Source organism: Nerophis ophidion, linkage group LG08, assembly GCF_033978795.1.
Source record: "Nerophis ophidion isolate RoL-2023_Sa linkage group LG08, RoL_Noph_v1.0, whole genome shotgun sequence".
NCBI classification, from domain to species: Eukaryota; Metazoa; Chordata; class Actinopteri; order Syngnathiformes; family Syngnathidae; genus Nerophis; species Nerophis ophidion.
Genome location: NC_084618.1, coordinates 52,546,436 through 52,562,351, shown reverse-complemented (window position 1 = coordinate 52,562,351; position 15,916 = coordinate 52,546,436). Strand labels below are relative to the sequence as shown.

At 38.3% G+C, this 15,916-nt stretch overlaps 1 protein-coding gene across 5 annotated transcripts in view; it reads left to right on the top strand.

The window, feature by feature from the left end:
- pemt (phosphatidylethanolamine N-methyltransferase) overlaps positions 1-15,916 on the top strand; it is a 93,618-nt gene that overhangs the window by 6,651 nt on the left and 71,051 nt on the right. The window contains exon 3 of one of the 5 annotated variants that reach the window (XM_061908878.1): positions 13,196-13,263. The exons of the other annotated variants lie outside the window; for them this stretch is intronic. Within the exon in view, the coding sequence (XP_061764862.1) occupies positions 13,196-13,263 (68 nt within the window). The remainder of the gene's footprint in view (positions 1-13,195; positions 13,264-15,916) is intronic. 5 annotated transcript variants of the gene reach the window in all.

Genomic DNA, 15,916 nt, shown 5'->3' with positions numbered 1-15,916 from the left:
GGTTTGATTAAGCCTATGTGGGTGATGTTCGACAGGCCAAATAAAAAGCTTTGGCGAGCCAGATGGGCAGGCAGTTATTTGCCTTTTATTTGCACTATATTGACTGTGATGCCCCGAAAATTTAGCCGCCGAAAAAAAACTTTGATCACTGTGAACAGCGCTGCCGAAACCGGATGTTGTGATGACGTTAACAAGACGCATGTGATTGTCTGGAGCGTAGTCATAATGTCTGTGATGTGGACGTAACTTCAACATATCCCAGATACACCCGCAGTCAGCGATCTACAAAATGTGCAAATATTAAGAGGACAGTGGCGGTTTTTAAAGGGAGAAAGTCCAGCTTGAGCAGCAGTGCAAAGCAAGTGTGAAGTCATGCTCGCTGCAGGTTGCATTTTTTTGAGGACATTGAGGGACAGAAGTAGAGTCTCTAATCACAATTAAATTCTATAATAACACCAGAAAAGGAGTCTAGATTTGTTGCTAGTCGTTTTTGATAAAGAAAAAGTAACTAAAAGTCTCTGGACACTCGACAATTCTCAACAAATTAATTGTACAATAAGCAGCAATGATTAAAAATATAGCCCAACGATAAAATCTAAAAATATATGTTAATACTAATTAATGATGACACAGATTTGTTTTAAAATATGTACATTTTTTTAACATTTTTAAAAAATATCTTATCATCATAGCAAATTATGGAAATTATATGATGACGTCATGGTGACCAGGATCCTAACCACGCCCCCACCACCAAAGTATCTTGTCATTCCAGGGAAAACTCTGCACTACATAGATTTACATACATATATCACCCCAAATTGAATGCACATTGCATCACTCATCATTTTCATCCCAGATGCGTTTGCATTTATAAATTTGCCCGTTACTGTCATTATATTTAATGTAGAAGTTAAAGGCCTACTGAAATGATATTTTTTTATTTAAACGGAGATAGCAGGTCCATTCTATGTGTCATACTTGATCATTTTGCGATGTTGCCATATTTTTGCTGAAAGGATTTAGTAGAGAACATCCACGATAAAGTTTGCAACTTTCGGTGCTAAGACAAACGTCCTGCCTCTCCCGGAAGTCGCAGACGATGACGTCACATGTTAATGGCTCCTCACATATTCACATTGATTTTAATGGGAGCCTCCAACAAAAAGTGCCATTCGGACCGAGAAAACGACAATTTCCCCATTAATTGTAGCAAGGATGAAAGATTCGTGTTTGAGGATATTGATAGCGACGGACTAAAAAAAAAAAAAAAAAAAAAAAGTTACAAAGAAAAAACGCGATTGCATTGGGACGGATTCCGGTGTTTTTAGACACATTTACTAGGATAATTCTGGGAAATCTCTGATCTTTCTATTGTGTTGCTAGTGTTTTAGTGAGTTTAATAGTACCTGATAGTCAGAGGTGTGTCCACGGGTGTGTTGACGCGCAGTGTCTCAGGGCAGTCGACGGCAGCTATGCACAGCACAAGCTCAGCTGATATCCGGTAAGAAGCGACTTTTTACCACAATTTTCTCACCGAAACCTGCTGGTTGACATTCCGTCATGATTCATGTTCGCTTGACCGCGCTCTGATCCATAGTAAATTTTCACCTCCAGGAATTTCAAACAAGGAATCACCGTGTGTTTGTGTGGCTAACGGCTTAAGCTTCCCAACTCCATCTTTCTACTTTGACTTCTCCAATATTAATTGAACAAATTGCAAAATATTCAGCAACACAGATCTCCAAAATACTGTGTAATTATGCGGTTAAAGCAGACAACTTTTTGCTGTGTGTGTGCGCAGCGCTCATATATCCTTAAAACCCGTGACGTCTTGCGTACACGTCATCATTACACGACGTTTTCAAGACGAAAATCTCGGGAAATTTAAAACTGCAATTTAGTAAACTAAAAAGGCCGTATTGGCATGTGTTGCAATGTTAATATTTCATCATTGATATATAAACTATCAGACTGCGTGGTGGGTAGTAGTGGGTTTCAGTAAGCCTTTAACTTGAGAAATACACACAATTGCAAATTCCCAGCAAGGTAAATGTAACCTTAAATCCAAAACCTACAGTTTAACTCTGCAATAATCTGGCTTGCTAGTTAAAAAGCTCAAGATAAGCGTTGGCCCATAACTTTAAAATTTGATTCTCCCCATCAGCAGCTGCTTTCCTCTCCAAATAACCTTTTATTGGTGACTCATGCTGCCCACAGTCACACTTCCACATGTAGCGCCCTCCTTGTACATGTGAAGACAATTATTTTCCCTTTGGTAATTGACGCTGAGGATCATGGTCGACCTGCACCATTCCTAATTGTCACTTTATATGCATAGCAGTAGACCATTAGCTGCATGTCTTTTTAGCAAAATGCACAAATTCATTGACAAATGATGTCTGGATAGATTATTTTTAGCTTTTGCCATTTTGATACCTGCAGAAAGACAAAAATACAATAAAAAGTTTTCCTGCATACGCTACTATACCTATCTATGTGATGTCTAACCTTTTTTGATATCGTTTTTTTAACTAAAGACAAGTACCCAAACATGCTTTGGGATAAAAAAAAAAATCAAACCAGCATGTCTTTCTTAGTAGTAATTAAGAAATATATATTTTTTAGTTAAAATGCATTTCATGTCATACTGTGTATCAGGGGCGTCACTAGACCTAATACTGTACTGGGGCACAAATAATTCATGTGAGCGTGCAAAGCGCGCAAGCAAAAAATTTTTTAGCACTTATTTATCATAAAAAATACATAAATAGTGCTTTAAACTATGAAACCATATCAGATTATGTTGAATGGATCTTTGATTAACTACCTGAAATTAACTAATGCATTTGACCTACTTGTGCACTTTTTTACTCCAGACTTCTGAACTGCTACTGGTAAAAGCAAAAAGGAAGAGCAATCATTCTTTTTGAAATATATATTGCAGTAATCATCTGCAAATTTAACATCTACAAAAGTAAAACAAAAAATAAAGCACCCCTACATCTCTGGGTTCTTTTATATTATTTAATTTCCATTTATGGCAATGTGGCTAATCCTATTTCAGATACACAAAACTAAAATATACACAAAACAATAAAGCCACAGTAGTAGAATAAATGAACAACTGTTGTGTGTCTGTTCAGGGAATCATTTTCTGAGAAGTAAACTGGAACGTCTCCTTTTCATTTTTGCAAAGTGGTCAATCACTCTGGACAAACATGGAAATATTACAGTAACTGTTATACAGTTGACCAGTGGTTCCCAACTGCTGGGCCGTGACATAAAAGTGGATTGTCTGTCATTTTCAGTCAGATGTGTGCGTGAAAAAAAAAAAAGTTTAGGGAGAAAAATATCAAATTGTGGCAACAAAACCAGATTATTTTAGCCTTTTTTCTAGTGACTATTAGTGAATATTTTAGCAAAAGGCAAACCGACTAACAAGGACTCAGGACAGACATGGAAATATATTTTAAAAAAATCTAAATGGGGCAACAAAACCCGATATTTTTTGCCATCTTTCTGAAAACAAATACAGAAATGTTACTATTTTTTCTGGAAACAAAACCAGATGCTTTAGCTGTAGCCATTTTTCTGATGACAAAACAATATTATTTTAGTCAAAGTCGCACCGATTAACAAGACAAGTCTACTGTGCTATTTTTCTGTGAAATAAACTTGAATGATTTAAAAATTGTCTCATGACTTGATGATATGGAAAAATGTTTTCCTTCCTGAAGATAAACCATTTGAGAAGCACTCAACTCACACATGCTTACTCCAAATCATCATTGATGCAGAACCAGCAGACAATAACCAACATTATGTTTCATGTTGATTGGAAATTCCCCCGACAGCTCGTACAGCAAATGAATATGTTTGTCTTGATACAAGGAATAACGTTAGCTTACTTAGCATCAACTTAAGACAATGATGTTGCCTAGCTAGCTAGGACTTCACTTACATCTCTTATTCCTCGCTTCTTCTTCATTGCTGCGGGCGAATAACTTTCTGATATCCATCTAGGAGTTACAGTTTGAGTCAAATCAAAATCAAAATAATGTAATTAACAAATTGTTGTTGGCTAACGTTACCTACCTCACGCAGTGATTTGCAGCCTCTCTCTCTCTCTCCCTCAACCGAAGTCTCGATCCACACGTAAATAAATTACCATATTAATTAGCCATGTGCTCATTGTTAGTGGAGTGAATACAGTAGCAATAAATTACCATACTAAGTAGTATGTGCGCTGTTGTCTATGTTATGTCGACTTAAAACTCTGAAGCGTTTTTTTTTTTTTTATTGGTGAAATTTTTACTGGGGCACTGCAGATCAACAGTGGGGCACATGCCCCACTGAAATATGTCTGGCGATGCCCCTGCTGTGTATTGAAATTAGGGGGAATTGTGGGGTTGAGAGTGGAACAAGACAACGAGAGACAACAAAAACTCAAGAACAGCAGAGCAACATCAGCACAAACAGTCTTGACAAATATGATACCAGTATTCATGAAACAAACTATTGAAGTAAACCGTATTAATACAGTCCTGGAAACAATCATTATTACACTATAATATATAAATATAGCATTAATAGCAATTATCATTAACAAAGAGTACGGTAATTATAATCACCTCTATTATCGCCATTGATAACAATTTGAATGTAGCAATAAATACATTAGATAAATAAGTAGATTATAGGAGGAAGGATAACAAAATAACATATTATAAACTTATCTTGTACAGTAGTATATGTAATTTTGCTAAACATGTACAGTACTTTGCACAAATTGTGTTGTTTTAAAAAATATTGATAAAAAACAAGATGACTACATATAACTACAAGGTTACTAAGGTCAAGTCTACACAACTCGGCATTAAAAGGCCGACTGAAACCCACTACTACCCACCACGCAGTCTGATAGTTTATATATCAATGATGAAATATTAACATTGCAACACATGCCAATACGGCCTTTTTAGTTTACTAAATTACAATTTTAAATTTCCCGGGAGTTTCGTCTTGAAAACGTCTTGTAATTATGACGGTGCGCAAGACGTCACAGGTTTTAAGGAAATATGAGCGCTGCACACACACACAGCTAAAAGTCGTCTGCTTTAACGGCATAAATACACAGTATTTTAGAGATCTGTGTTGCTGAATCTTTTGCAATCTGTTCAATTAATATTAGAGAAGTCACAGTAGAAAGATAGAGTCGAGAAGCTTTAGCCTTTAGCAACACAAACACATGGTGATTCCTTGTTTAAAATTCCTGGAGGTGAAACTTTCCTATGGATCAGAGCGCGGTCCAGCCAACATGGGTCCCTACCAAATGTCAACCAGCAGGTTGCCGTTCATAGCTGCCGTCGACTCCCCTGAGACACTGCGCGTCAAGACACCCGTAGAGACACCCTTCCGACTATCAGGTACTATTTAACTTACTAAAACACTAGCAACACAATAGAAAGTTAAGGGATTTCCCAGAATTATCCTAATAAATGTCTCAAAAAACATCGGAATCCGTTTTTTTTTAACTTATTTTTTTTAATCTTTTTTTTTTTCTAGTCTGTCGCTGTCAGTATCCTAAAACACGAATCTTTCATCCTCGCTCAAATTAATGGGGAAATTTTTGTTTTCTCGGTCCGAATAACACTTTTTGTTGGAGGCTCCCATTAAAAATAATGTGAATATGTGAGTAGCCCCCACACGTGTGACGTCATCGTATTTGACTTCCTGTAGAGGCAGGGCATTTCTCTTAACACCGAAAGTTGCGAACTTTATCGTGGATGTTCTCTACTAAATCCTTTCAGCAAAAATATGGCAATATCGCGAAATGATCAAGTATGACACATAGAATGGACCTGCTATCCCCGCTTGAATAAGAAAATCTCATTTGGGCCTTTAACAATATAAACATTTAATATTTTCATGTGACCCCAATTATTGCGGTAATTCATGTAATCATTGTATTGTTAACCATGCTCAAAAAGTACTTACATACACACACTGAAATCTTTAAATCAGGTTTTAATTGAAAATTAATTAAAACATACACACAATACTGTATACTATCCTTAGCAGAAGATACATTTACTGTATTTTTCGGATTAAAGTCACAGTTTTTTTCATAGTTTGGCCGGGGGTGCGACATATACTCCGGAGCGACTTATGTGTGAAATTATTAGCACATTACCGTAAAATATCAAATAATATTAATTATCTAATTCGTGGAAGAGACGAAGAAAATGTCAGCAATCGTCACACACACGTCAACCAATAAGAATTTGGCGGGGGAGGGTCATGGCAGAAGTGCATTGTGGGTCATGAGATGCTAACTGCTATATGCTATATGCTACTGCTGTAGCTATTAAAATGGATCGTTTCAACGTTGGCGGTAACTTATAAAAACTGAGAAGGGCTGAACAAAAATGGCACTGAAAAGGAAATCATGTACTGCAGATTACAAGCTGGACGTAGTGAAATATGCAGCAGAAAACGACAAGAGGAAGCGGCGCATACCTTTGGAGTTGGCAGAGTTGTTTAGAATCGACATCGAGGAAGAAGATTTCATCGGATTTAGCGATGAGGAGTGACAGATTTTTTGGTAAACGTATAACATCTTATTTATGTTATAGGTATTTGAATGAGTCTTACCATAATATGTTACGTTTACATACCAGGCATCTTCTCCGTTGGTTATTTATGCGTCATATAACGTACACTTATTCAGCCTGTTGTTCACTATTCTTTATTTATTTTAAATTGCCGTTCTAATGGCGTGGCGCAGTGGCAGAGTGGCCGTGCGCAACCCGAGGGTCCCTGGTTCAATCCCCACCTAGTACCAACCTCGTCACATCCGTTGTGTCCTGAGCAAGACACTTCATCCTTGCTCCTGGTGGGTGCTGGTTAGCGCCTTGCATGGCAGCTCCCTCCACCAGTGTGTGAATGTGTGTGTGAATGGGTAAATGTGGAAGTGGTGTCAAAGCGCTTTGAGTACCTTAAAGGTAGAAAAGCGCTATACAAGTACAACCCATTTACTGTATCATTTATCATAAATGTCTATTCTTGGTGTTGGATTTTATCAAATAAATTTCCCCCAAAAATGCGACTTATACTCCAGTGCGACTTACATTTGTTTTTGTCCTTTATTATTGTGCATTTTCGGCCGGTGCTACGTATACTCCGGAGCGATTTATAATCTGAAAAATACGGTAGATGTTATTGTGCATACTGTACCTACCACAAAAATACATAGTACATGTATCCGGTACAGTCTTTATATCCACTACATTTGATTTAAAGTGACTTCTGGGGTGTTACATTCATAGCTTTCGAGGAAGCCCATAGAATATAAATATGTTATTATAAATTAGCAATTTAAAGTACTAATTAGCATGATGATTTAGGGCTGGTGTCATTTGTCAATGTCAAACTTTGGTGTAAAGTTAGGCCCACAACTTGTACCAATAATTTTTTGGGATAATTTGCCACCTTCACTCAATGCCTTAGAGTCTCTTTTCAGTACTTGATAATATTTATTCTTGTCACCCTTCTTCTCCATCACACCTCCTACCTTCCATTTATTAGTTCACCTAGTTTCTCTTCTTACTCTGTTCCACATGTTCCGTTAACCCCTTCAGCTCCCTGTTCTTTTTTGGCTCATTGGTAGGAGTGAGGTTGAACACTTCATTGGTGTTGTGTCTAATTTTTAATATTGGTGGACAAATTTAAAATAACACAAATATTCGAAATAATTGCTTCTTTTAGGTCAAACCAGGACATGGTAAAGAGAAACAATGATTTATCTGTATTCTTTTTTTTTTAACATTATCATACTTAATAATCAAATTATGACTTAAAATTGATTAATTGTGGAGCCCTCGGTCTAACAATGTCATTAAAATATGGAACATTCCATATTTAGACGTGACATATGGCTCTAAAGCATATGGCAACAATATGTTCTTTGTCTCTTACTGACAAGCTTTGTGCTATCCAATTGTACTTCATAGATGGATAGATATATAGATAGATAGTAATTTATTGATTCCTTCAGGAGAGTTCTTTCAGGAAAATTAAAAAGTTCCTTCAGGAAAGTTTTGTGTTCCATATGACATTATTTTTAAAAAAATGTTTTTATTTTTTTGCCTGATTGATAACTCATATTTTCATGAGAATTGCTTGATGTACAAAACTAGTTCTATCTTCTTGTTACCCCCCCCCCCAAAAAAAATCACAATATTTATTAAAGGAATATTTTCCTCTTTTTAGTACAGATAATTACAACTGCAGCACAATAAATACATTTCACTTTTGTTCCAAATTCAAGGATTAATTTATCTACATATTTCATCTTATAACGAATAGTTACCTAACTTGCCTAGAAACATGTACATCAGTGCAGATAATGACAGCTTGCTTCATGCCAAACATACATTGTGGGGAGAAGAGGATAACTAGGTACCAGCCTTTGCACATATGATAAAATACTTCAGTCAAATCTAGACTTGTGTAGATCAGATAAGATAGGAAAGATGCATTAGATGTCAAGCTGACATTAGATGCAAGGAGTGGTCATTCTGTTCTGTTTTACTTCCTCCAGACGGGCATCTCAACCAGCGTCCCGTTGAAGTGACATTAGATAACAAGATGTGGGTGCCAACTATTTATTAATGATTGGAAAGCATCAGTGCCGTTTTCAAATATTGTTGCTTTAGAGAGATAACCACACTTGAACACATTTGGGCTCCCTGGGCGACAACTAAAAAGAGTCGAACAAGGTGGTGATTACAAACAAGTGCAACAGCATCAGCCTGTAAAAAGTGCAAGTGATGAATCAGCAGGTTTGATGATTTTTTTCAGTGATGTAATACTCCTTTTTACGGTTCCTTTTATGTCCAGTCTTGGGGTGGGGGGTTTCAGAATAGGCTTTAAGTAATACATTTATGTCCGCTGTGTCATTTTCTTTAGGGAATGAATTGAGTCATATGGTGTTAAACATGCTCGATATGACGTACATTGAGATACTTTTTATATTTTGCTGCTTTATAAGTGAATGGACTCAAACATCACAACAAAGGGAAAATCAATCCATCCGTCCATCCATCCATTTTATACTGCTTGTCCCTCTCTGGGTTGCAAGGTGGCTGGAGCCTATGCAAGCTGCACTTGGGCAGAAGGCAATATTTTTTATTATATTGTAGTATATTTTGTACTATTTTATCTCTAATAGACTACTCACTGACTGGGCAGGTCAACTACTTAAACAGAAGTGGGTAGAGTACCCAAATATTGTACTCAAGTAAGAGTACCATTCCTTTAGAATAATATGTAATAAAATACATTTAAATAAAGTAAAACGTAATCATACAAATAATTACTTGAGTAAAAGTAGGTAAGTATTCATTGAAGAAACTACTCAAGTATTGAGTAACTTGTGAGTATCTTTTGATTTTTTTTTAGGGTAATGGTTCTTGGACCACAGTTGTAGTTGCTCAAATACAATTTATTGCAAAATGTTTTCTCTAGTTAGAAGTTGAATTTTTGCACTCTGAAATGTGAACATTTCTACTGACACAGATGGCAGCACATGATATAAATGTTATTTTTAGTAGTTTGAAAGTAATCATTGAAGATTTGTACAGCTTTGTCTGGCGTCATGTCACTTTTTACAGTCAGTATGTTTCTATGCATTAAATTAGTCTGATTTGTGAAATAATTGAGTTTCTTCCATTTTCAAAGTGACACGTGGATTTGTAATTTTATGATATTTCTAATGTTACTGATGGCGATACGCAGTGTGCCTCACGTACACCAGGGGGCGATTGTGGTCATTTCAGCTTGTTTAGTTGTGTGGAAATGTAAATACAGTAGAAGACAAATGTTACTTGCTAATAAATTAGAGTTAGTAATTTTCAAGCTCCGGATCTAACAGATAACTACAACTTTCCACTGCTATTTGGTGTTGTTGGCAATGTTCGTATGTGTTTAAATGACACTTGTGTTTATTAGGATCATTTGAGAAATACAACAAGATTGCTATTTTAGTCACTGTTGTAGGAGGTTTCGACTTACCAGTTGTCTCAAACAGGCTGGATATGCTGGTGTCATGTCACATAATGAAATTGTCTTCTTTTGGGAACATTCTGACACTTGTTAAACAAGTAGGTTTCTATTTTATCATACCGCCGGCCAGTGTTAATTTCGACAACAGTTTTTTTAATTTAGTTTTAGTTTCAGTCTTTTGACCAAAATTTATTTTAGTTTTAGTCATATTTTAGTCATGTAAATTATTGGTTTAGTCGACTAAAATTCATCAACACTTTAGTCGACTAAAAATCGTCAACATTTTAGTTGACCAAAATTAGTGTAAATTTTGCTGACTAAACTATAAACAGACATCGCATCTTTGAAGTTGTCTTGAAAGCACTTTTTAATATCCATCCATTTTCTAACGCTTGTAACTTTTTCGGGGCTGGAGCCTATCTCAGCTGCATTCGGGCGGAAGGCCAGGTACACCCTGGCCAAGTCGCCACCTCATCGCAGCGCCAACACAGATAGACAGACAACATTCAACCTATGCTTAGGTGCATGTCTCTCAGGGAGAGAACATGCAAACTCCACACAGAAAGATCCCGAGCCCGGGATTGAACTCAGGACTACTCAGGACCTTCAAATTGTGAGACACATGCACTAACCCCTCTCCTACCGTGCTGCTCACTTTTTAATAACTATTTATTATTGCAGACCATCTCAAGGGGTTAGTGTGTGTGCCCGGCTGGGTTTGCAGTCTTTCTGTGTGGAGTTTGCATGTTCTTCCCGTGACTGCGTGGGTTCCCTCCGGGTACTCTGGCTTCCTCCAAAGACATGCACCTGGGGATAGGTTGTTTGGCAACACTAAACAGTCCCTAGTGTGTGAATGCGAGTGTGAATGTTGTCTGTCTATCTGTGTAGGCCCTGCGATGAGGTGGTGACTTGTCCAGGGTGTAAGCCGCCTTCTGCCAGAGTGCAGCTGATACAGGATTGGTAAACTATCTTGTAAGAAGCATAAACAAGAGAAACCTACATTGAAAGACTGGTTGATTGCCATTTCAAGTTCCTTGGAGTAGGATTCGGATTTGGCTGCGTATCTGGCAAGTGGGAGGGGACTACAGAATTTTGACCGTGATTGCAGTACCATTTCTGGCCACATTATTACATATGGCACCTTTTTAAGCATTTTTGTTGACTAATAAATGACTAAAATGGTCACATGAAGAAACTAGTTGTATTCTAGATTGGCAGGCAGGGACTACAGAAGTAATGGTTAAATAAGCAGTCTTGCTTCTTTTCTATGGTCTCTACTGTATGAGTCATTTGTAAATATTAGTTTAGGCCTACTTACTGTTGCGCAAATATCCTGAAGATTAGCATACTTGCCAACCCTGAGACCTCCGATTTCGGGAGGTGGGGGCTTGGGCGGGGTGGTCGGGTGGGCGGGGGATGTGGTTAAGAGGGGAGGAGTATATTTACAGCTGTTTTGTGTGCAGTTGTACACTGCACTCTCTAAAAGCCATAGATGTTATTGTCACACATGCATGATTGATTGATTGGAACTTTTATTAGTAGATTGCACAGTACAGTACATATTCCGTACAATTGACCACTAAATGGTAACACCCGAATAAGTTTTTCAACTTGTTTAAGTCGCGGGCCACGTTAATCAATTCATGGTACAAATATATACTATCAGCATAATACAGTCATCACACAGGTTAATCATCATAGTATATACATTGAATTGTTTACATTATTTACAATCCGGGGGGTGGTAGTGGAGCTTTGGTTGATATCAGTACTTCAGTCATCAACAATTGCATCAACAGAGAAATGGACATTGAAACAGTGTAGGTGTGAGTAGGATATGTACAGCGAGCAGAGAACATAGTGAGTTCAGATAGCATAAGAACAAGTATAAATATTAGAAATACATTCGATTATTTACATTAGGTTATTTACTATCCGGGGAGATGGGATGTGAATGGAAGAGGATATTAGTAAAGGGCTGAAGTTGCTTGGAGGTGTTGTGGTGCATGTACAGTAGATGGCAGTATTGTCCTGTTTAAGAGTATCACAACATTGGTGTTTACTGCAGACGAACTGCTTTACAGTAGACGAAAACGTGACTGCTGTTGTTGTGTGTTGTTACCGCGCTGGGAGGACGTTAATGAAACTGCCTAAAAATAAACCCACATAAGAAACCTAGAACTCGCCCTCAATCATTCTACAGTTATAACCTAATTGGGCAGACACGCTGTTTATATTGTGGGAAAGCGGACGTGAAAACAGGCTGTCCTCACTCAGATCCGCATGGAGCTGGAGGGGGCGTGAATTTCGGGAGAAAATTTGTCCCGGTAGGGTTGGCAGGTATGATGATTAGCCTGCAGAATACACTTCAAGGTGGTTTTATTTTTACTGAAGAAAATCAAGCTACAGTGTTTACAACGCACCTGGTTCTTTAGTTACAGAAGTAAAATATATTCATATGTCTTTTCTTTCTTCTAGGCGTGTAAGACATTGATTGATTGAAACTTTTATTGGTAGATTGCACAGTACAGTACATAGTACAATTGACCACTTAATGGTAACACCCGAATAAGTTTTTCAACTTGTTTAAAGGCCTACTGAAACCCACTACTACCCACCACGCAGTCTGATAGTTTATACATCAATGATGAAATATTAATATTGCAACACATGCCAATACGGCTTTTTTAGTTTACTTAATTACAATTTTAAATTTCCTGGGAGTTTCGTCTTGAAAACGTTGTGTAATGTTGACGTGTACGCGTGACGTCACAGGGTTTTAGGAAGTGTGAGAGCTACGCACACACACAGGTAAAAGTCGTCTGCTTTAACAGCATAATTACACAGTATTTTGGACATCTGTGTTGCTGAATCTTTTGCAATTTGTTCAATTAATATTGGAGAAGTCACAGTAGAAAGATGGAGTTGGGAAGCTTTAGCCTTTAACCACACAAACACACGGTGATTCCTTGTTTAAAATTCCCGGAGGTGAAAATTTACTATGGATCACAGCGCGGTCAAGCGAACATGAATCCAGACCAAATGTCAACCAGCAGGTTTCGGTGTGAAAATTGTGGTTAATAAGTCAGTTCTTACCGGATAAAAGCTGAGCTTGTGCCGTCCATAGCTGCCGTCGACTCCCCTGAGACACTGCGCGTCAACACCCGGCCGTGGACACACCCCTCCGACTATCAGGTAATATTAAACTCACTAAAACACTAGCAACACAATAGAAAGATAAGGCATTTCCCAGAAATATCCTAGTAAATGTGTTTAAAAACATCGGAATACGTCCCAATGCTATCGCGTTTGTTTTTCTTTTTTCTAGTCCGTCGCTATCAATATCCTCAAACACGAATCTTTCATCCTCGCTCATAATAATAGGGAAATTGTCGTTTTCTCGGTCAGAATAACTGTTTTTGTTGGAAACTCCCATTAAAATCAATGTGAATATATGAGGAGCCATCAACATGTGACGTCATCGTCTGTGACTTCCGGTAAAAGCGAGGCTTTTTCAGGAAGTACCAAAAGTGGCAAATTTTATCGTCGAGTTTCTCTACTAAATCCTTTCAGCAAAAATATGGCAATATTGCGAAATGATCAAGTATGACACATAGAATGGACCTGCTATTCCCGTTTAAATAAGAAAATCTAATTTCAGTAGGCCTTTAAGTCGGTGTCCACGTAATCAATTCATGGTAAAACATTTTGAAATGATGTGTGCAACAATACTGTAGAGATGTAACGATATAAGAATTTCATATCGCGGTTAATATGACCAAAATTATCACGATTGTCATTATTATTGCAGTATTGTGGAACGTTTTTTAAAACATAACTAAAATAAATAGACACACTGTTAAAAACGCCATTAGTATGCATGTTTTGAGTTTCTAATGCCTAAAGTGTTTTATTCCTGTGTTGTATCTTTTTTGATAGCTAGACTTTTATTGATGTATTGTAAATAATGGAAGGGCTTCACGGTGGCAGAGGGGTTAGTGCGTCTGCCTCACAATACGAAGTTCCTGCAGTCCTGGGTTCAAATCCAGGCTCGGGATCTTCCTGTGTGGAGTTTGCATGTTCTCCCCGTGAATGCGTGGGTTCCCTCCGGGTACTCCGGCTTCCTCCCACCTCCAAAGACATGCAGCTGGGGATAGGTTGATTGGCAACACTAAATTGGCCCTAGTGTGTGAATGTGAGTGTGATTGTTGTCTGTCTATCTGTGTTGGCCCTGCGACTTGTCCAGGGTGTACCCTGCCTTCCGCCCGATTGTAGCTGAGATAGGCGCCAGCGCCCCCCGCGACCCCAAAAGGGAATAAGCGGTAGAAGATGGATGGATGGATGTAAATAATGGTTTGTAGTGTAGAATTTTAAAGATTTATTTAAATGAAGAGGGTGTGATAAATAAAGTCTGTTAAAATTATTAATTACTTTTGGCGTGGGTTGTTCTACTCTGTTCAGCGGTACCTGAACAAACCATAGAACACCTCTGTGTTATTTCCTCTGAGGAAAGATGATCGTCATAACTCTGTGCGAAGAGAGCACGGCTTGTAAGTTAAAGTACCAATGACTGTCACACACACACTAGGTGTGGTGAAATTTGTCCTCTGCATTTGACCCATCCCCTTGTTCACCCCGTGGGAGGTGAGTGAAGCAGTGGGCAGCAGCGGTGCCGCGCCCGGGAATCATTTTGGTGATTTAACCCCCAATTCCAACCCTTGATGCTGAGTGCCAAGCAGGGAGGTACTGGGTTTCATTTTTATAGTCTTTGGTATGACTCGGCCTGGGTTTGAACTCACAACCTACCGATCTCAGGGCGGACACTCTAACTACTAGGCCACTGAGTTTGTTCAATCTGCACTACTGAATAACATGGTTTCAAGTAAAAGTAAAAAGTATGTTAAATTAAAACTCAAAAAGTAGCAAAGCTACCGCCAAGCTATTGGGAAATGTTGTTAAGCTACGTAGCTTTGCTACATGTAGCTTGTTACTGCTTATCACTGCTACTATGATAGACGGTGAGTTAGTGTTTGTTGTATTCGGATGACTCGCTAGTGTTACTGGGATGAGATGGGAGCGATTCAAAAACGCGACTCTCCTTCATAGTTATTGCATGCTGTATGTTCAAATGTTTAAGCATATTGCTGGTATGGCCTCCTATTGATGAAATAGCAGCTTTGCAAATTTTACAAGTAGCTCTTTCCTTGTAAAATGTAGCCAGACTATGTAGTGTTTGTTCTGTCCGTGCGCCGCCATTTTGCGATCTGACATCACTAGGCACATTGCGTAATGGCGTCATCTACAGCTAGTATAAGGTGTTATAATAACTCATGGAAGCCCTAGAAGTATAGGCCACAAACAAATTCAGGGTACGAGCCCGAAAAAGAGCTCTTGTATTATTTTGTAGAAGATTGGCTTCATCACCCATGTTTTCCCCTTCATGTTTGTCCCACTGTCGTAAGCCTGTCCTCTGCAGTCAACAAAAGGAACTTTCAGTTTTTCTAGTCCCTTTAGCATCAGATACCAAATACAGACCTGTTGATTCCTATGCCTCCAAAAACCCCATGAAATGTTCCTTTATGCAGAGCCTATCCTGTTAGTGACACCTACAGTCTGTGGCTAATGGCATCGCAGCATATTAGCAAGAGGCTAAATAATAGTATTTAAATTGTATTAATGAAATGTAATTTATTTAGAAGCAGTTTGTGATGTGTGGCCTCACTAGCCTGGGATCATGATCAGTCTATCCCCTCTCCCTCCACCTGGCCTCTTCTGACAGACACAACCTGTATCACTCTCAGCAGCAAGGTGAAATGTCAGTTGCCGTTTGTACACAGAGCACCAAGCA